Source organism: Alligator mississippiensis, chromosome 13 (assembly GCF_030867095.1).
Source record: "Alligator mississippiensis isolate rAllMis1 chromosome 13, rAllMis1, whole genome shotgun sequence".
NCBI lineage: Eukaryota > Metazoa > Chordata > Crocodylia > Alligatoridae > Alligator > Alligator mississippiensis.
Window position 1 is genome coordinate 9,150,568 of NC_081836.1, and position 22,367 is coordinate 9,172,934.

At 56.2% G+C, this 22,367-nt stretch overlaps 1 protein-coding gene across 5 annotated transcripts in view; it reads right to left on the bottom strand.

The window, feature by feature from the left end:
* AGRN (agrin) overlaps window positions 1–22,367 on the bottom strand; it is a 172,498-nt gene that overhangs the window by 85,162 nt on the left and 64,969 nt on the right. For 3 of the 5 annotated variants that reach the window (XM_059716564.1, XM_059716563.1, XM_019493889.2), the window contains exon 3: window positions 13,753–13,773. The exons of the other annotated variants lie outside the window; for them this stretch is intronic. In XM_059716564.1, the coding sequence (XP_059572547.1) occupies window positions 13,753–13,773 (21 nt within the window). The remainder of the gene's footprint in view (window positions 1–13,752; window positions 13,774–22,367) is intronic. 5 annotated transcript variants of the gene reach the window in all.

The following is a 22,367-nucleotide window of genomic DNA, read 5'->3' on the forward strand; positions in this document are numbered from 1 at the left end:
TTGGAGATACATGAGCGTGTGCAAAGCAGAATGGCTGACGGCTGCACCTCACCATGAAAATATACAGGATCAGACCTCATGGGGGCCGGAGAAGGGGTAGAGAGATTATTCCACCCCTCCAGCTGTAGGTCAAGACTAGCATGGTGGGTGCACAGAGGTAATGGGTGGCAATGGGCTTTGGATCACCCAAAAGTTTGGATTAAGAAAGGGAAGGGTCGAGCGGGTGAGATGCTGCACTCAGCCCAGGGCACAAAGGTTCTTGCCTTTCCATCCTGGGTGATAGGTCCAGCAGGCAGGGTGTGAACGGAGGGGAAAGTGTGTCACTTCAGGAGACAGATGTTCATGTAACTACAGCTGTCACGTGAGCAAGGGAGCCTTGTGCCTCCGGGGACTGCTGTGAGCCTCTGAGCCATCCCTGCCTCTTGCCCAACACGGTTGGCAAGTCCCAAAGTATAATGCTGCCAGAGGAGACGCAAGGGAGAGCTGGGCTTTGGGCCTCGGAGATGAATGCCACTGGTAGGATGCCAGGGCAAGGGGCAACAGGGGAAGAGGTCCCAGAGAGAGGTGGTCTCAGTCCATGCCTCCAGGCCTTGAGCAGGGAAGAGGTATGATCCAATACTCAATGGCCAACCCAATGCCAACAGGCTGCATGGGTCTTGCTTCCTGCAGACCCAGAGCAGCACGGACCCTGGGGGAAGGAGCTCTCCAGGGACAAAGAAGTCCCCTTCACTACATCCTACCTTTCCTGACGTCCCTGATTTCCCCCCAAGTAGTTATCACCCCCCGGGAGGGCAGGCATTGCTCTCCAAGCCATGGCCAGCTCTCCACCCAAGGAAGGAGCAACACTTGCCCAAACAGCACCTCCTGGTGCCAGGCTAGGGTAACGCAATGCCGGGTGCCACTCAGGGAGGCTGGGCTATTGTTAGCATGCTGTAGGATCATGCTGAAGCGAGGGGGAGCTGGCACCCCCGCTTCCTCTGGGGAGATGCCCAGCTGGTTAGTCACCAGCGCTTGAGCCACCCACTCGCTGTAGAGAGAATATCGCACTAGCAGATGGAGAGCAGGGCGAGCTGGCAGCGCTGCCCCTGCTGACCCCCCTGGGCTCGGCTTGGAGGTCCCCACCTGGCACACATGAAATGGAGCCGATCCCAGGCACTTGTAAAAGTAAGAGGTAAGAGGACACGGCTGCTCTCAGCAGCCCTCTCAAGGGCAGCAGGGGTCCCCAGGGTGATGGGCAGCCCCACAGATGGGAGGTGCCTTGCTGGCTTCATGATCCCTTTAGACAAGCCTTGCCTGCCCAGATGCCCTCACCGGCGGGAAGTCTTGGTGCTTCTCCCCTGGTCTCAGCTCCCCACTGCCCTCCCTCTGGTTGCCATACAGGCATCAGCCTAAGCTGCCCTTGCCTCAGCTAGCAAACCCCCATATTGCAGCCCTGACAGACCCTCAGACCCAGCCTGCTCTGGGTCTGCCGGCACTGACCCGACTCCCCCCAGCTCAGGCAGGGCTTTATCTCCTGCCAGCGAACGCAGGCCGGGCTGCAATGGCACCTGTGCTGGCCAAAGGGGGCTGTGCCCAGACGACTCGGCTGAGCCCCCACCAACTCACTGCACATGGAGTCTGCCTGGATGCGCCAGCCCCTCTGCTTCTCACAGCCACTGTTTCTGGCTTGAGGGAGGGCTAGAAGTCCAACACTGTCTCCCACAGCCTCTCCACCACCTATGCGGTCCATAGCCCAATAGCCAGCTGATAAAAAGTTTCTCATGCTAAGCTAACCAGAGCAGGGGACTGCAACTTGTGGCTGCAGCACCCTCCCCTGGGGTCCCGGTGACCGGGACTGAAAGCCAAGTGCTTCCCAGACCAGGAGAGTGAGCTGGTCATTAAATGCACAGGACAAGGAATCGGGACTCCTGGGTCCTGTGCCCGGCGCTGCTCCTAGCTCGATGCATGACCCTTTGCAGAGGTTCCTCCCCAGCCCGGCTGCAGGCTGAGCTAATTAATGCCCGACAGCTCCGGAGGGCTCTGGGAGGAAGGCATGTAGAAGCACAGGGCATTATTTTGGGGGGAGCAGGAATCACTCCCCATCAGCTTCCCCGGGGGTCTCAGTCTCCCGCCTCTTGCATTTCAGCATCATGCTCTCTTGGCAACTCGAATACACTTGGCTGAGACCAAAGGCTTGGCTTCAAATAAAAAAAACAAAACACATACACCAAACAGAAAAGCAAGTGCATTTGCATATTCCTCTTTGCGTGTTTACATATGCAAATCAGGCCAGGCACATTCCTCCCTTTCTTCCCCGATTTTCAAGGCTTCTCTCCCCTAAAGCCTTTATGGGGCCACTTCGAGGGGCAAAACCTCTGCAGATCTGAAGAGCCTCAGCTCCCTGGAGCACATACGCGGGCAGACGCCAGCACGGAGGCCTCAGCCCATCGCTGTTCAGGGAGAGGCACATTCACGTCCCTCTGTGCCGGCCTTTCAGACGAGACATTATTACCAGTCTGTTCTCTGCACGGGGCATTTTGTACGGATGCCAGGATTTTACCTCTACATACAGGCACAAGCCTCATCCCTACTCCCCACTTCCCCCATGCTGGCCACCCATCCCCTGCGCTACAGCCATCCTCCCCAGAGGTGGCTGCATTATAGCCGGACCGTACAGTAGTTCACCCGGGATCCTTTTGTATAAGCCACCAGCCTCCGAGGGAAGCAATGGCCCGGCCCAGTGCCCTCTGCCGGCCATCCACGCTAGCGTTTTCCCTTCCCGCTCCTTTCTGGCTGGGAAAGGGGGAGCTGAAGTTAAGGAAGCAAAAGAGCACGTAAAACCGCAATTGAGCTGGGTCATGTTTTAAGCTGTTACCTTGGGTCCTGCCACTGAAAAACAATTAAGAAGATCCTGCCAGGTGGCCCAGAAGTGCCAGATGCTGCTCAGGCTTGCGAATCCCCCAACAGCAGTTTTATAGCCAAGGCAGAGATAAGAACTGAGACATCACCTCCCCCTCCTTCCCCCCAACCCAGCCAGGAGCTTCATGCTCCAGCCTCATCCACAGACAGCTGAAAGCTTCTGCATTTCCTGCTCCCATCCAGGTGATTTATGCAGGATGGAGCATTTCTCACATGCGATGCCTGGGCATGGCCACAGGGAGCATAGGAGATTGGCATTGCCAGGGAGGGGAGACTGACTAGGCTTGGGGGGACTCTGCACCACTCTCCAGGGAAGGTGCCCCAGCTGCCCCCAGGTGGCTGGCACTGCCTTGCGATCTGGGGACATTCAGAACGAGGGACCGTGCACTGTGGTTGTAGCCTTGCCACGCCAGCCCCAACCTGTGGCATGGAGAGGACCACACCAGATGCTGGCTTTCCCCTGGCAGTGGAAGGCTGGTTGTATGCTCTCAGGGCTGTGGGGTCAGAGTACAAATGACCTGGCCGGACCACTGCTCCTCCCAACACAGATAGTGGGGAAAAAATGGGGAGAGAGGAGAGGCTGGAGGTTTTAGCTTGGAAACCCAAGGATTTCAGCTGCCCATATGCAATGGGAGAGGGCTGGTCAGAAAGCCGCCTGTAGGGGAGCAAGGCGTATGCCCCACGCTACCCTCACCCTGCCGCCTGGATGCTCCCCCCTCAGACTCCACCCTAGAAGTCCCACACCGAGGTATCCAGCCACCTCCTTCAGGTGCCTTCCCTCCAACATCAGCATGGCATCTCCTCCGCCTTGCCACCATCCCCTGGATCTCACCACCATGAGGCAGCACCCCCAAGCCAGACCCTGAGCCTTTCTAATGAGATGGCAGCATCCCACTGCCCTGCCCGCGGCCAGACAGCCATGCTGTCCCCTTCGGACCCCCCATCCTGGTGCTGCGACCACGCTGAGGGAAACTTGGACTTGGGGAAAAAAGAGAGGGCGTGAAAAAGAGCAGGGTTTCCAGCCAGTCCACACTTAATGCCCTTAAACATCACAGCCACACCAATTACGGGGTGGGAAATATTCACATTTTGAGCTCACGCTCTCCCTCCCCCAGCCCACTCAGCTGGAGCGTTTAATGCATTAAAGCCTCTGTGTGGTCAGCGGCCATCTTCAAGCCCAGCGTCGCTAATGGGTTTATTTCTGAGCAATCCCAGCAAGGATTTAACAGCTGCTGCCGCCACGCTGCGCACAGCCCAGAGCGGGGGTGGGATAGGGGCGCTTCGAGTTGGTCTTCAAAAGCACTGGCAGGGGCTGGCAGCTCCTCTGCAGCGGCCACAGATGTGTCACAGCACCCATGGAAGAAGTGGCATGGCACGCCCCAGCCACCACCCTCCGCCAGGAGGAGAGGCACGGTGTGAGCCACATTTGGATGGAGGCAGGATCCTGTTTGGTGGGAAGGGGACCCAGCTGGACACCACTGGCCAGGCTCTCGCAGCTGCCTCTCTCATCAGATGTCTCAGATGGGATGGGGCAACCCAGAAACCCTTAATCGGTTTGCCAAGGGGAGGTATGTTACTGGTGCTTGGTGCTCCTTGGTTTAGTGGAGGGCAGTGCTGCGAGGCCATGGATGCTCCTGTTCTCCTAGGCACAGTGTCCGCGGGGACTCTGCCATACCTGGGCGGAAGAGGACATGGGCACCTTCAATGGCTGGCAGAGCAGACGCTAGCCCACTGCTGCGAGAGCTAGACCCTAAGCTGAGCAATGCCGGGCCCATCCATCCAGCAAGTCTCTGCAACGCTGGGATGCTTATCTTGCTGGGTGATCTGACCCCAGCTGACTTTCTGCCACTGGGGCAGGGGGCTGGACCTAATAATTTCACAAGGTCCCTTCCAGCCCTAATGTCTATGAAATCTGTGAAATCTATTCCCCTCCAAGACCCAGACAGGACCCTCAGCACCGAAGGGGTGACAACCTCTGCCGAGCCCGGTGGGGCACCCAACCTGTCCAGTGTGCCAATCTGAGGAGGCGGCAGGGGAAAGTCACCTCTTATTCCCACTCCATCTGCTCCCGCTAGGCCAGAGCAACACAGGAGTGCAACCCCATGAGAACCGGCATCCCTGGGCTCTGCAGGGCAGGCACCAGTCTGCTCCCCCCCGCCAGCTCCGACCTGCCAAGCCCGTGGCCTGAGAAAAAGCAGCCTTAAGCCCGCACCCTGGGCGGCACCAGCTCCCTGCCTGGCATCACTCCTGCTAATCCAGTTTGGCATTGAGCTAATTGGTATTTATTTGCCGGCGCCCACTGGCAAGACAGAGCCACGTGAGGTCTCCAACGGGGGAGCCCACTTCAGGGGTTAGCAGCACCCCTCCCTCCCTTCCCCGCCCCCTCCCCTGCTCTCCCAGGCTAATTACCAGCATTAGAAAGAAAGTCCGGGGAGGGGGAGGAGAGCGTGGATTTTAATTATTTCATTTAACACTTGGCAGGACCCAGCTCAGCTCCCGCTGAGCCGCGCCTGGAAATAAAGAGCTTTTAGAGCCCGTCAGTGGGAGAGGGAAGCAGGCAGGGGGATGAGAGGCGGGAACCCTGATGGCCCAGCCGGGAGTGCAGGCGTGTGCGGGGAGGGGAGCAAGAGTGCTAATTAATGCCATCCCCAATTAGCAGCCCCGTGGCAGGGGGCGGGCTCCTGAGAAGAGGGGGGCTCTCCTGCTTTCAAAGCTACATTTCAGCGGCACGGGGCAGCTGTCTCTCCTCCAGACAGGAGCTGAGGGACAGGCTGGGCTGTGAGTTGCCCTTAGGGGTCCATTTGGGATGGGCGTGGGGCATGGCCAACAGAGAGCATCAGAGGACAGGCATAGGGATATGGAGGTTCCCCGTCCACACTGGGCTGCACTGCCGGACAGCCCAGAGCCCACCAGCAATGACGTGTAGACCATGCTTCTAGCCCCATCCTGGGGTGTGCTTCCCAAGCACTAGGGAAACCAGAGGAGGGATTTGCCCCAAACTATAGCATTGGCTTGACAAGCCATGAAACACAAAGACAGAGGCAGGGGTTGTGCAGACTCCTCCACTATCTCCCACCCCGCCAGCATGCCTCAGCCCTGCATCGTTGCGGGGGTTCACCTCGCACAGCTCCTGGCATCCTTGCACCCTATGCTGATGGCAGTGCTAACACCTGCTGCTGGTGTGGGCGCCCAGACTACCAAGCTCCTTTTTCAGGGAGGCAGAACCTCCTAGCCTGGTTTGATGTGGAGTTGGTAACACAGGGGAGAGAGGCCCTGTATTGCCTGTGGCTGATCCATAAGCCTCTGTGCTGGGGGATCTTCCCCATGCCAAAATGACAGGCCTCCCTGGAGAGCCATCCACCCCACCTGAGACGTCCCACCTGGCTGTCTGCTCTGCATGTCCAGGGCTCCAAGCAGCAAAGCCATGCTCTGGCTCTTGTCACGGCACCAGCCTTGAGATGGTCCAGAACCAAAACTGAGCCCCCGGACACCCTCAAGCCACGGGACACATCTGACCCACATCTGGGCTCTATGGCTCTCAGAAAGCATCCATCAGCTGTGACCGCTGTGGTTTTAACCTTTCAAACCCAACCGGCGCTGAAGGGGACCACGCCAAGAGCAATGTGCAGGATAGCACACAGACAGCGGGAGCGTGTGAGTGGAAATCGGTGCAGAGTTTCCATGCCTAGGGGAAGAGCAAACTGCCGTGGCATGGGAGAGATGAGGACAGCTTCCAGCAGCAACAGAGCTCAGCTCCCCTGGTCCAGTGTCCCTCCCATAGCACAGCCCACCTGTGTGTGGCTGGAAAGCCACGAGCCCCACGTGGTACATATTGCTAAGTAGTGAGCCCCCTTCTCCTGAGCAGATGTTCCAGGGCAGGGCAGACATCTGTTCCTCCGAGCCGCCTGAGACGCCACCGACAATTGGATTGTGCCATTTCTTAAATAAATCTAATAGGCAATTACTTAAATGTGGGGTTTGCACATGGGAACTGACATCCAGAAACAAGAGCATCAGGCTGCAGCCGACGGATGGGGTTAGGTGGGGATGCTGAGCCGACAGCTCTGCCAATAGTCTCAGTCCTAAGCATCAGGACTAGACCCATGCCAGGCCATTCCTACAAGGCATGCGCTGTCCTTCACTGCTCCCGGACAATGTAAGCCACTGCCATCAAGGCGTGCATTGGTCGGTCCCCTGCCAGGCCCCTTTCCCTGAGAGCCTAGGCTGGATTTGAGGGACCAGCAGATCCACGTGGATGGGGGCTGCAAGCCAGAACCAGGCCTGCTGGGGTACGTGGTCAAAGTGCTCCATATCCCTATGAACGAAGTTTATTTCCTACCTATGGGGACTTTTTCCCATCTTTAATTTTCCCTGAGCTTGATGAAGGGCATTACAGCCCAAAAGCCTGCAGAAAAAGATCATTTTTTTGTGATTTCCTAGTTGTTTTAATAATAGGTATTATCTCTGAACCAAGAGATCTAGGTTTTTGCTTTCCACATCCCCACGAGCACAAGCGCGTGTCCTTTTGGACAGATTCTGAATCAAGAGTTGTGGAGGAGGTGTCTGGCCTTGTACAGCTGCTCTGGGAGCCTCGGTTCCCCAGCGGGCCCTGCCCCATTCTCGACACCTTGTCCCACGGATGAGACATGAGATGTGCCATGGAAGAGGCTGGTCTTCCTATGAGCTGGCCCATGATAACACCCAGGAAGTCTCTGCTGTAGGAGACAGGTGGCCCAAGAACCAGCACAACTGGGGCACCGCTGCTGGACCCATCTCCTGCCGCTTCTCTCTCCTCCAGCTGCAGCTCCTAGGCGCAGGGGCTGCCTTGTAGATCTGCAGACCTGCAGTGCCTAGCACCACAGTGCCTGCCTCATGATACATCACCCTCTGAGGATGCAAGTGAATCCTAATGACCCCTTGGAGCATCCACATGGGACTCTCTGCTGCCCATCAAGCTGCAAGTCACTTCTTTTCCTTCTGCTCCAGTTTTCTCACTCCAATTTGCTCCTGGAGATGGGAGGGGAACACACAGGACTCCCTGTAGCCTTCTGTGTCACAGCCTGCATGTCTCCCACGGTATAACAGCACCACCTGCCGACCTCTCAGGGAAATCGCACTAGAAATCCCTGCGAAGCACCTGCTCAGAGTTCAGGGGTTTAGCTGCCATGATCCGGTGCAGTAGCACGATGTCTCGTAACCAACCTGTTCACTGGCGAGCAGGGATGCGGAGCGGAAACCTTCCACCTCTGATAGCCCCTTCCCCTCCCGCTGCCCCTGGAGAATCGCAACTCAGGCTCTCCGCGGTGGCTGAGAATGAATTACACGTGAATTCGCCCTTCGTTTCTGCTCGCTACACAGCCCGCGCATGCTATGAGTAGGTATCTATGCCAGCCAATTTCCACCCAAGCAGGTTGGCAAGCTGTCCTGTTACCTAGCCTGCACCGTATGGTAGGGGACTGACTATATTACATTCCCCAACAAGATGACCAACTTTTTGCAAGAACAGGAAAAACACGGCCTCCAGAGGACTGTTTAGCTTGAAACCTCACTGCAGGCTCCCTGAGGCTGATACCTGCTTTGCACTAACACACACGCAAGCCACCAGCAACTGGGATGTTCTCCCAGCAGATAAACCAGCCCTCAGCTGCATAACACCAGGCGGTGAATGACTCCCTGTGGAAGCAGCCTCACCTCGATTACACTCTGCTCCCTTCGAGTGCTGCTCAGCCTCAGAGTTCGCTGCAGTTTGGGATACAGGAGTCAGCTGGGCAGTTTCATGATCAAGCGGTAGAGGATGATGTTGCACAGACAGAGATGCACATGCACGTACTCCTGCATGCAGATGACCGTTCATTGCTAACATCACACTGGCACTTAAGAGGAGATCCTTCAACCTCAGTCAAGCACAGGTATGTCCTGCCAGGAGATGAGGATTGCCTGGATTTGGGAACCACAGGGCATCTGCTGGGAAACTAATACACAGCCTCAAAGGCAGGCAGACAGACAGGCAGGAAGAATCAAAGGAGCTAGGCTATGGTGAGCTGGGCAGGGAACAAGGCTTGCAAAGGTCCCAGATGGCCTTTTGGCTATTCAGAAACACTTACATGCCAGCACAGCAGTAAATCCTTTCCAAGCAGCTCAGCGTCTATCTTCTATGCCTCAGTTTCCCCCTCTGGATGGTGAGGGCCTCATTGTTAGCCCCAGGGACTTGATCTACCCATCTCTGCCCAGTGCCTCTTGCCTTTACAGAGCAGGTTCCAGTAAAGGATGCTACGACATCCTCAAAGGAAGGATCCAGGTGGAAGCAGCTCTCCCTGGCACTTAAACTGTGTTACATGCTCTGGGGGGCAGTTTGCAGAGCACCCCAGCCCTTCAGTGAAAGGCAGGGAAGAAAGGGAGCAGTCCCCAGCCACAGCCTGGCCCTGGGGCTCCCTTTGCAGGCCACAAACCCCAGAGTTACGCCCGTAAGCACTGTGAGCTGCACACACGGGAGGGACTGTGCAGCACTGGGCTCCCGGCCAAGGGGAGCCGGCACAGCCCTCAGATCGGAGCAGCTCCTGGTTGCTGGTTTTCGAGCCTTGTTGTGAACAACTTCCCATAAACCAGACAGACCTCAGGGCAGGAGCCGCAGCGCCAGCATGGGGCAGGCCTCCCAGGACTGCACAGAGCTGGGGCAAAGGAGGCACATGGCTGCTCTTTCCTTCTTCCCCTGCAGAGGTGCACTGACCCCGGCAGGCTCCTGTCTGTGTGGGGCATGGCATCAGTGTGGCACAGGGTGATGGGCCTTGCAGGGGACCCTGGGCACCCCCCTCCGACCTCACAACAGAGGTGACCCTGCCTTCCTACACCTGGCCTCACCTCCCCACTGGTGATGAGGCAGGCGGTGACCCAGTGCTCCAACATGGCAGTGCGGTGCAGGGCTGCTCCCCGCCAATAGGCTTTAAATATCTCCTGCTGGGCCCCGCCAGCCCTCCTGAATGTGAGCAAGCATGGACCATCTCACCCTGGCTCCTGCAGAGGCGGCTGCTGGCATCTCTCCCTGCAAGCACTGAGTGCAACCCCCGAGAGTCTTCCCAAGCCTCTGGGTTTAAGGTGGCCGGACACGTGTGTGAACAGGGTACAAAAGACCTTCTACTCTCTACACACCTTTCCTTCCCCCAACACAGCCCCTCTCTGAAGCCAGTTGGCTATATCTCCCCCAGCCCTAGGAGTCCAGGAGCAAGTTAGACTGCTTGGGGCAGGGAGGAAGCACTACTGGAAGAGAGGAAACAGCCACAGAAGATGGGAGCAGCTCCCGAAGGCCAGGACGGGGCTGGAGGTGCTGCGGGCTGGAACAGGGCAGCGAGGTTGGCATTAAGACTCGGGCCTCGTAAAAGAGGAGACCAGGAAAGGAGGGCAATTTCCCTGCAAACACACACCACAACCAGCTAACTCGCTACTTTGCTCCCTTCCTGAAGATCCTGGGCTCTGAAAAGGGTCTGAACAGGGGCAAGCAGCAGGGTGGGGGTGATGCTGCCAGGAGAAACACCTGCCCCTATATGTGCCCAGGAAAGGATGAGTGTCAGAGGAAGAAGAAAAGGCATCCCTTTATCCCTTTGTCTAGATAAGGAAGACTCAGTGCAGAAGACGCCGGCATGCACTGCATAGAGATGCCCGTGCCTGTTTAATGGAGATCAGGGTGGGCGAGTGGGTCGCCGGCCATTCCCCCTCCCGCCACCTAGACCCGGCTGGGCGGAGGGGAGGCAAGCAGGGTCCTGCTATTGTGCTGCGAGCTAGCAGACACCGCGCTGCCACACGCACGTGTAAATAAAATATGAGCCCCATTGTCTTGGGCACAAAACACAATACGCTCCCGCCGGTCCCGGGGGAACGGAGCTGCAGAGCGGGAAGGAGGCCCGGCAGCCGACAGCAGATGGAGACCTCTGACAGCCCTCCCTGCCCGGGAAGCTGCTGGAAGCACTTAGCGCCGTAGCTCCAGGCACCCACTGGGTTTGAAAGTCATTCGCGCTGCACCATCCTCCTGAAGTTGTTAGCCGGCAGGGGATGCTGTTGGGCTGGGTTTGATCCCAGTCCTATTCTGCTCTCATTTCAGAACAAGCTGGAGGCATCTCACAATATACTTTGATTTCCCAAGGTGCTTTAGCGAGTCAGGGTCTCTGGACAGCCCCCTGACCCAGCCCTGCTGCTCTGTGCAGCCCAGCGCTCCAGCGAAGTACAAACAGGGAGCAACACAAAGATTTCAACCGGAGATAAGCCCAAGCCCCCACCTCCGGGGCCAAATCCAAGCCTGTAATGCCGAGCGGCGCAGTCAAGCACAGATGCTCAGGCTGGCAGTAACATCCAAATCAGGCCTTCCCCAGACTCTGGTGGGAGCCAGGCCAGTGTCCTGCCTCAGTCCCATTGCTGACCTAAGCGGGAGATAGACACACAAGTGAGGGACAGGTGGATGCAAAGGAGAGGAGCCCAGGATGATCGCTGTAAAGAAGATGGCAATCGACTGTTCCTCTAGTCCAGGACAGCATCGAGTCACTGCCAGCCGGGCATCTGCAGCAATCCGAGCTGGTCAGGGTGCCCCGTCAGCAGCCACGAGCTCCCTAGCAGCCACCAACATCCACGGTACCTCTGCACAGAGTTTCCAAAAGCTGAATCCTGCCCCTGTGCATGCCCAGGGGAGTGCGGGGGCTGTTCTACCCCCATGGGCAGTTAGGTTGCTTCGAGGCCATGCTGTATCTTCCTCACAGAAAGTTTCTGGCTGGGAGTGTAGGCAGGGATGAGCTGATGGGGAACAGGGTCTTGGAGGAGATGGCCCTTTTGAGGGCAGTGTGATGCCAAAGAGAGGGAACGTGCCTGATGCCTGGTACTGGAGCATGCTGGAGACGCACCGCACAGGTCCTCTAGCCATAAACACACACGCACAGACCCAGGGAGGGCCCCAATCCCCGGGCTCCAGGAAGCTGCATAGGCTGTTGCTCTATGGCGGTACATACAGACCGTGGTCCCAGGAGCATGCTGGCTGCGGCAGAAGGTGGCAACACGCACGCCAACACACAGCAATCACCGGGCCACACTGCACCAGCCAGAGGGGAGAGAGCCAGGCAGGGTGTGTTTGCGGAGAAGAGAGGTCGGAGGGGGAGTGATGAGAGCTGCCAGCCCCAGCTGCACTCCGAATTCCTTCCTTGCACGCTCTCCATATCGGCAGCCGCCGCACAAAGGAGCCGGCCGCGAGTCCCCCTGGCATCCCGGGATTCCCAGCGCCAGGGATCACAGAGGAGTGGGCACCCGTCCAGGGCTGGGCTAGTTACACCGTGCACCCTTCCCTTGTCCTCTACGGCTGCTTGGGGAAGCCAAGCAGCCAGCCGAGAGCGCAAAAGGGTTTGCTTTAATGACAGGGATTCGCTGGGAGGGAACCACCGCCCCGTCCGGGTGACAGCTGGGGGAGAGAGGAGCTGCTGATGACAAAGCGGGGGAAGCTGGGAGTCTGAACTCCTTTGCAAACCCAACAGGAAGGCCTTTGGGGCACTGGGATGCTTCCAGATTGCATCAGGTTTTGTGAAAAAAAACCCTGTGGTCCATGCACCGCCCAGCTGCTGCCTCCCCTCTGAAGCAGCAGGTCACGCTGGGAGTTCCCCAGCAGCCCAGGGGAATTAGGAACCTCAGTGGGAATGGGACACGCTCTCAGCTGACAGCCTTGCTGAATCCTGAGTATTCATGCCTAGCAATTCAGGCACACAAACTCAACCTCAAACTCCACTGCAAGCCCAAGGCTCAAGATAAAGCTCTGGGCAAGGACATTTGCTCCCAAATCTTCAGAGGGAAAGTGGAAGCCAGGAAGAGAAGCATGACATGGCCTGGGTCACAACAAGCAGAACTGAAGGAGCTGGGCCCAGGCTTCTTGCCTTGCAGGACCTTGGCTTCCCTAGCAAAGCAGGCAATTGTTCCAGAGCCACAGGCCCCGCAATAAGTCCTGTTAGCAAAGGCCAGGTCCATCTGGCCACAGTAAGCCAGTGTTAGAGTTGCGGCTGATTCACGCCAGCAGAGGGTCTTGCTTCCAACCCATCTGCGGTCGGGCAGCTGTGCCACCCTCACAATTTGCTCAATGTCCAGCCACAGTGGCTGTCCCCTCACTACCTGTAATGCTCTCAATACATCTGCATGCCAGGTACGTACATACAAATATGTACATACCTGCAAATGCATACATGCATCTGTATACACACAGCACACGTGCATACACACACTGCAATCATCCCAACCCTCCCTGCTCCCTCCATCCGAACCATCTTGCCAAGGGGATGGAACAAACCAAATTGCAGAGCCTCGGAGACATCAAGCAATGCCAAAGAAAGGGGAGGTCTAGATGCCAACAGGGCATCCGGGACCCCTGCGCATGACTCCCATGGGAGGCCGGTGAAGGTGACAGGCTGAGGATGGAGTCAGACATGGGGAGGGCACTAGGTGACAGAGGTTATTAGATCACAGTTTAGGTTGTATGGCATTCGGCCAGGGCTACCGGTCGCCTGCTGGGCAGGAGAAAACTAGCAAGATTCAGCATAAGCAATTGCTTTAACCCAGCTCTGGAAAGCCACCTGGCTGGCTAGCAAGTGGACACAGCTGTAAGCCAGACCCACCAGTCATCTGGAAGATGCACACAAGGGTGGCTCATCTTTCAAACTGTGATCTAATGGCAATAGTGCCCTTGGAGGTGCATGGGAATGAGGGAGTTTACACCCACCTCCAAGAGGGTCTCTATTGCTCCGGGTCTGATGGAGAACCCAGATGGGGGTGGAGAGACTACAGGGGTTGGTTTGATGGTGGATGGAGGGATGGTATTTTGGATGATGCACCATCACTTACCAGCAAGAAGCTTCCTATGTTCTTTAGAAAGCAGGGGAAGGGGCCAGAGGGAGAGAAAGGAGAGAACACAAGAGTTAGAACAGCAGAACAGCCAGCGGGAAAAAGCTTTCCTAGCCCCCCGCCCTCCTCCAATCCCCCCTCCTGCCATTCCCCAGCAAAGCTGAAGCATGCCTCGATGGGAGTGCAGGGACCTGGCCCTAGGAAAAAAGTCAGATCACCAGAACTGCAAGTTCTGCCTCTGGGCTATGAGGATCCCAGCTGGGCTCCAAACCTCCTGCCATCACCACCAGCACCAAGGATGCGGCCAGAGGGCCTCAACAGAGAGCCCCATGGCCATATGCCGATCCCACGGGGCAGCCGAAGCAGAGCTGACTTCTGCTGGGAAGTGCCTTGAACACAGACAGGCCAGAAGCTGCGAGCACAGAAGGGAAGTGGTGGCCTCAGCTCCACACCGCCCCTTCTGCGACCTGTTAAATGCATGGGGTAGAGCAATCCCCTGTGCACCCCTTGTGAAACGCTTCCCCACTCTCCTGGGAGGTACTGGCACCCACAGGCATCAGGATACCTGTGGGGTACTGGGGCTCATCATGCCTCTGCCTGCCACCCCCCAGCTCTGAGCCTCTCTTGTGAGGCTGCACTCCCACCGCCAACAAGTTAAGGGGCAAGAAAGCTCACAGCATGTGACCTGAGCTGTGTACTTTTCCCAGGCCTGATCCTGCAGGCAGCCAGGCCAGAGACTCCTGGAGCGTGTCAGCCGCTGATCCCACAATGGGCAATACGACACTGCATGGACCCAGCTGGTTCAGGGAGAGGATGAGGAGAAACAAAGTGATCATTGAGGGCTGAGGCCGGCCCCGTGCCAAGACAGTGACACAGACACTTGCCACAGGCAGTCCTTAGCCTTTCCAGCGTGTGGCAGAGCCGCTTAAAAATATCCTAAAGCTCAGGATTATTTTCAGCTGGAAGGAAAGAGGTCCAGCCCCTTTGGCCCAGTCTGAAGCACGGAAAGTGTTCGTGCCAGGCTAGAGCGGATGGGACACTGGGCTCCTCTCCCCGGCTGCGCTCACCCTACGAAAGCAGGTGGCAACCCAAGGTGGGGCGGGTGCTGCAGATGGCAAAGAGTGGGCCCAGCCCCTGCTCCCTGCGGTACCATGCAGACCTCAAGCAGAGGAGGGCATCTTCATTAGACAAGATGAGGTGCAGGTTTGCAAGGAGAAGCAGGGGGTATTGCAGGTGACATTCCCAAGTATGCCTATGGCTTGCCTGTGCTGGGTGCTCTTGTGCCCTGTTGATGCATGTGAGGGTGACCGTGAACCGTTCTTAACGGAGTTCGGGTACGTGGTTCCCTGGACTCACTAACCTGGGAGGCCCCCTGCTAGCCCTACATTTAAGGGACTGTCTTGTCCAATATCCTGCCCCTGCTCTAAGCTAGTGCTGGCTGCTTCGGTTGGAAAAGCACCCCTGGGTCCCTACATAGCTTTGTCCTAGTGAGGGGGAGTTTCACCAGGACCCCCAGCCCAGGGCAATATATGACTTAGAGCAGGAAAACACGGTGCTTGTGGGGAGGGAGGTAGGAGCAGGCCATAGCCAGAGTGCAATACAGCAACGAGATGGCAAAGACTGGCAGGGCAGACAGTGGGATAACCAGGCTGGGCGATGCCAGACGGGAACTGGGCAGGGATTCATGTACAAGCACAATGCCATCGAGGTACGTACCCATACTTGGAAGGGGCAATCTCAGCCCCACACCCTCAGTCCTGGGGCTGCTGAGCAGCCCCTTAACCCACCGGCTTGGCTCAGGCATGCCGAGATACGGCTTCAGGGCTAAAGCAGCAATGCAGCACTTAGCTGCATGTCAGTACCTCTTGGCACATGTCACACTTCTCACGGGGTGGGCCCAGAGCACTCTGGGATGGTGAGTTAATTCAGCTTCACGACACCCTGCAATGCCATATGTCCATGGCATTGGTAATATCGCTTTGACAGAATACTCCATCTTTTATCTTAGAGATGAAAGAGAATCATAGAGAAGCAGGGCTGGAAGGGACCTCCAGAGGTCATCGAGCCCATGAGGCTACAGCATCCCTATCCAAATCATCCCGGACAAATCCATCACCTAAAATCTTCATAAAACTGCCGTCATCCTGGACACAAGACATAACGTCACAACCTGTCACAGGTAAAGCAGGGGAATCACCGCAGCCAACATCCTGCTTCTAATTAAGGTGTTAATATATGCTCAAGAGATTCCCTGCTACAGATGAAAGCAAATCCCCCCTAGTCTGTACCAGTCCAACCATGGGGTACAATTCCTTCCTGACTCTTTTGCTGTGAGAATCAGTATCACCACCCACATGGGGAAACTGAGGCATGGGAAGGCAAAATGACTTCATGTGGGGGGAAGCTAAGGCAGAAGGATCCTTACCCTAGGCCATACAAAAAGTCAGTGGTGGACCTGGGAAGAAAACCTAGGAGTCCTGGACTGTTAGGCGAGGTTCCAGCCTTCACACATGTAAAGTGCTTTGGTTTTGGCCTTTGCCACTAAAAATAATACCAGCGGCTCAGGCACCACGGAGGACTCTGACACTGCTGCAACCACACTATGGCCTGGGTACTTCCTGCTCCCTCGGGACTCTCCGTGCCCCAGACACCCTAGGGGCCTTGTAACCTGGGTGCCCAGGGCTCCCAGCTGGCAGCTTCTTGCCCTGGCAGGCCCCATGCAGTCTCAAAACTCCCCTTGGAAGCCAAGACTCAGGGGTTTACACCAGCAGAGGGTCTTGCTTCCAACCCATCTGCAGTCGGGCATCTGCACCACCCTCACAATTTGCTTCTCCCTTGGAAAAGCCCTGTGGGCAGCCTCAGGTATCTGCCAGGCCCAGGAAGGGACCTCCAAGTCCAGGCAGGGCTTTGTCCTTGGCAGTAAGTGTCCCTGCCTCCCCAGTGCCATAGCAACTGGGGCTTTCATATGCAGATCTCAAACCCCATAACAATAGCTGCCTTCCCCCCAGGGAGGAGAGATGGGAAGGGAGAGAGAGATGGCGCCACAAAGAGAGAGGAGATGGATTGCCACAGCAGAGCTGCCTGCCTGGAGGGCCAGAGAGAGGGCTGAGCACCAGGGAGCTCCAGGCTTCCCTCTGATCCTGAAAGCAACCCCCACAAGCCTGGCTCTCTTTGGTGCATTTACACTCAGCCTCCCTGGCTTGGCTGCTACCCCACGGTCCCAGTGCCAGCTTGCCCAAGGCTACCCGAGTGCTAAGCAAACACCATCACCAGCCACTAGGCAGGGCAACACCTATGGACACTAATATCAAGGGTGGGGGGGAAGAGACAGTGGCAAACAGATGCAACTGGGAGTGAGCTGCCATGGGCTTCGACCCATTAAGGCTTCAGAGCAGAATAAAGCTTGGGCTGCTCTTCGTGGTCGGCATCACCCATGCTGCAAATCTCAAGCAGTAGGTTAGTGTCTGTCCCCATTCCCAAAAAACAAGGCTGGCCCACAATGCCATGCTCCTACCCAGAGCGCCCTGGGTACCACTTGCTACCACCCATATCATCCCCAGCCCCTCCTGCCTCCGGTTCAGGGCAATGACCCAAACTTTAGTAGATTCTCTCTCTCTTTCGCTGTCTCTGGTTTAGAACAAAAGCGGATCCGAGAGAAATAACCCCACAGCCTGAAGAGCCTCTCAATGCTGACAGCTTTCGCTTGGCTTTGATTTTCCCTTTATCATGCTGCAGCTCAACAAAGCTGCTGCAGACATCAAGAGGAGACAGGGGGGTTGTTTTAGTAGGTGCTTAAAGAAAGGAAGGAGAGAGAAGCGCTAGTGTTTCAGGGTCGGATGCATCCGCTTGGGGAGGTTCCTCCTAGATGGAGGCGTAGGCGAGACTTGTTGAAGAAGGATGCAAGACTAAGAGCCTTGTTAGTGCCGTGCCTGCAACGCTATGGCGGGGGAGACATGCCGTCCAGGCAAGGCAGCCCCACTGCTCACCTGCAATGGATAAGCACCCTGTGATAGAACAGCCCACACCTGCTGGTCCATTGGTGGTCCCTTAGGATTTCACCTGTAATCCTGCAAGCCTTGGCCACTCAGGGTGCCACAGCAGCAAAGTTTGAGCCAACCCCCCTCCTCGTGAACCTCTGCTTCTATGCCGAGAAGAACGGAGCCTGTAATTTAGCCTGTGGCTTTTAGATACCGTCTACCTTGGGATCTCCATGCTGGTTACAGCAAGTCTGCATAGTCCTTAAGAGAGACCTGGTCCCTGGAGGGTGCAAGTGTGTGGAGAGGAGAAAGAGCACCAGGGATGGACTTCATGATGGCAGGCAGGCCTCTCTGGCCTTCAGACCGGGCTTATGGAGCCTCCAAGGGGGCAGCTGTTACTTCACTTGGTATAAAAAGGGAACAGAGCGAGTATGGGGCTGCCCCCTGCCTGGCTGCTCTGCCACGGGCTGCTAAAGAGGCTGGCATCCCCTTGAAGAGCATCCTCCATCAAAAACTCATTAATGGCTACTGGACACATAGCCCATCAGCTGGGGCCACTCGGCCTCTGCTCTCACCCTCCTCTTTGAGCTTAGCCTTTCTAAGCAGCTCACTCCAGCTCTTCTTAAATGGCTATTCATCTATCCAGAGCTCCTCTCTTTCTCCTCTCAGACCCCAGCCAGGAGCCTGAGCCAGCCCCTGAATGTGTAGAGGATGGAGGGGCAGCACCCTTGCCAGGAGGCAGCGTGCTGGCCAGGACCTGCCAGTGTCTCACAGGCCAACACGTTCAGCAGGGTGTGGAGGAGCAGGCCATGGGCACCTGGAAGCCAAGGGATGGGATCGGGCTACCTGCTGCTGGGAAATGGGGTCTTGCCTGTGTCGCACTGTGCCAACCGGTGGCAAGGTCCCCTGGCTCTTCCTACCTGCCCATGGTGTGCTCCCAGCCCCAGAGCACAGCCTGGAGCTCCCAGAGCAGGTGTCTCTTCCCTTCCTGCTGAGAGGCAAATCCCAAAAGGGCAGTGAAGGGAAAACCAGTGCAACTGAGGGTCCCACAAAGCGGCAGGACCCTGGATTCCTCCCAGCTTTGTGCCTTCCTCAATCACATTCAGAGCACAGCAAACCCACAGCATAAATGCAGCGCAGGTGAGAAAACCCAGTGCCGCACATCAAAGACCCACGTGCACCCCACTCCGTTTGGGTTCGGACAGCGTCTCACACAGCAGGGCCCTGGCCAAGGAGTGGGGCTCTGTGATGCTGCAATAACCCTCTGAATCCATCATCCCTTCCCTCTCCTATCCCATAGCCGCCGGGAAGCGGTGAAGCCGGAGGGCGGGCTCGCCTGTCAGGATCATGGAGAAAGCCGAACGGCTTCATTATCAAAATGAAAATGAATGTAATTGAAAAAAAAAACAAAATGAGGGGGCTGGGGGGAGGCTGGATCTGACAGAACGAGGCAGGCCGTCAATTCTTGATTGACGCCAGACAGCTTCCCCCAGCTGTCACTGGCCTCCCAGCCTGCTTGGGCTAATTAGCAAAGAAGCAGAAGGGAAAAGGATCTCCCCGGAGGATGCTGCCCAGGCAGGCAGACCATACCAGCTTGAGAAGCAGGGGTATGGCAGAGGATGGGGGGTGCAAACAAAGGGGGGACCCCTGGTAGGATGTGTAATGACTGCACTCCAGAAAACTAATGGCACCGGATCTGTAACACGCTTGTCTAGGCAATTAACGGGCCTCACGATGGAAGTGTTATCCCATCGATGGAGACGCTTGGGAGCAGGGGGGAGGGACTGAGACTCAAATCCAGGCTTTCCATCTACATCTGATCAAAAGACAGGCTTCTTTTCCATCCTCAGCTCCCCGGCCCATTCACACCAGAGCAAGCAGGGTCAGGCAACCTCTCCTACCGCTCCTTCCTAAAAAAGGTCAAGGGAGGTTAGGAAGACCAGGTCAATCCAGCTAAAGCACTGAGCACTTGATACAGGGCAGGGAAGGATCCCAGCCCTCCTCATACCTTGCTGTACCTGAGCCCTGGCTGCTAACACCCTCCGCAACAGACTGCTCAGGACGGCCTTGGCAGTGCCCTCTGGCATTATGGACTTTGCACAGCAAGAAGCAGACTGAGTCCTTCCCCACTCCTTCTGGATCATGGCACACACCTTCCAGGCTCAATACAACAGCTCCCTAAAATCCCATTGCCCTCCTGAGCCTTTCAAGCCCCCTCACTGCATCCTGCCCCAAGGCTGCCTCTGCACTAGAAAAATCAAGCTGTTTTTCCTGTTAGCCTTGTTAGCAGTAGAAACAGAGCAGTTCATGTAGACACAGCTACAACCTCTGATGGCTCTAAAGGCCCACAACTGGTCTCCTTCTAGGTCACCAGTTCAAATCAAATCCAAGGCTAAGATCTCTGGAAGCTCCTGAGGATGAGACGTCTAGCACTGGGATCTGAGGATTTACCTTCCTTCAAAACCTTGGGAAATCCCATGGCTTTCTCCCCAAGCCAGAGGGTGGGCTATAGCTAGCAAGAGTGTTCTTAGATCCTAGGTCTCAGTTCTTAGACCCTGCAAGCCTGTTCCTAGGAACCAGGAGTCCAAATCCCTGGGGACCAGCAGGAACGTGCCCCTTGTTTGCAGCCACATCTGAGAATAGAGGAAGATTGAACCATCACAGAGGTGCAAAGTCAGGATGGAGGTATATGGAGGTGGGGGATGACAACGCAGCCAGGGCCTGAGCCATCAATGCTGCCCTAAATCCAGGCACAAAGAACTTAAAGGAAAAAACCCCAAAACCCATCTCCTTGTTTGTAGCCTGTAGTTAATGCAGGCATTTCCTTGAGTCTAAGGCCTCCAACTGCACTGGCTGCTGTAAATTTTGTACTAATTAAACACATTACATTCTTTAAAAAAAGCATATCAATCAATTGGCATGCAATCAAGATTCAATAATCGCTGCTGCCTACACCTGGACCCCCTAGAGAGGTGCAATTTAATGTGTTAATTGTGTTGGAGTGGTGTGTTAGGTGTGTGTTAATTGAAGAGCCCAGGTGCCTTCTGGAAGGAGACTGGGGGCAGGCTGGGGTGAGAAAGCAGTGACATTCCCCCCAACCCCTCCCCCTGCTGAACAGCAGCCTCCAAAAGCAGCCAGAATTGAAACCAGACGTGTAGGAAGTGTCTCGTTAGCAGTAATTGCTTTGCAAGGATTTGAGGTTTCCCTTCCCTGCTACTGCTGGTGCAGCCTTTCCAGGAGCTGCCATGGGTTGGGGAAAGGGATAGGGGGGTGTTTCTGCTACACTTCTATTTCTAATGAAGCCAGGGAAAGTTTACTCAGGCTGGGATGGCTGCAGGCGGTGTCATGCCAGTGGCAGCAGATCGCTGCTTCGGTGGATTAGGCTGAAAAAACTCAACTCCATCCTCCCCAGGCAGCTCTGATCCTGGCTAAATGACTCGTGAAATAGCCTCACAGCCGTCTCCTCTCCTCCCTCCTTCCTACCAGGTGGGGAGAAAGCAGAGGCATGAGACGCCACGGGTCCAGTTCGGGACCCCAGATTAGTCCCTCAGGGAATGGATGCAGGGGGAATGAAGCTGAGGAGCCAGTTTTGGATAGGGACAGGACCGCAGCTATCGTACAAGGGCCTTGGCACAGCGAGCAGTTCATCTCTCTAGTATCTATCTAGTCTCGGCAGCAGCTGGCACCAGATGTTTTAAGGGATGGGGGTGAGTCCCCTCCCCATTGGGCTTCACCTGCTCTGGAACAAGCCGCTCTCCTGTTCCCTGAAGCGAGGTTTCCTTTCCCATCATTGCTAATCGCAACATGGTGAGAGATTCTTGCTTCGAATCTGCATGTCGATGCCACGTTCTCGGCTTCAGTGGCTTCCTGAAGCACCGAGTCCCAACAAGTAACCATCATGGTGGAGACAGCCCCTTCCTACATCCGTGCCATGGGTCTGTCATTCAACCTCCCCCTGTCACTGCTAGGATTCAGTCACCGGCCCAAGCTGAGCCTCAGCCCTTGCCTTCAATAATAAATGACACTCCTTCCTTTCCTCATCCCATGCAGCCTCGGCCTTGAACAACCCCCAAACGCCTTGTGGGAACAGGGTGCTACCTGGTGACGACAGACAGGCGCTCACTGTGCTGCGACCTCCATGTATCCTGCTCCCCTGTCTGCATCCAGGTTTTGTCTCCTCTCAGTCTAAGCTCCATGGGGCAGGGCCTATCTTTCTGCTTTATGCCGCGCTGTGCACAAAGAAGTCCAGCCCCTGTCCTGCCCGGATGCAAAGTACAACCTGCTTGGCTCTCAAGACCCAGACAGCAGATCCCGACCCCAAGTGTCTCTTCAACTTATCCCTGGGGGCTCTCTCTAGAAAATGTCCCGCCAGTCTTTTTGGGTACATCTTTCTTGCAATAGTGAATAACACAGTAACTCCCCTGTTGGACTCTGCCCAACTGAACTGAAGGGTGTTTGCCACCGTTGCACTGTGGGGTGATGTATGTGGGTGACACTGGCTCAGTGGCTGCCCACGTGTTCCTGCCTGGACCTGGTGTCACTGCTTTATGCACCGTGCTCACAATGGCATGAAACCAGGATTCGGGTTTCTGGGCCCTTTGGTTGATGGGGTCTGGTTTTGCAGCCAAGACAGCTCCA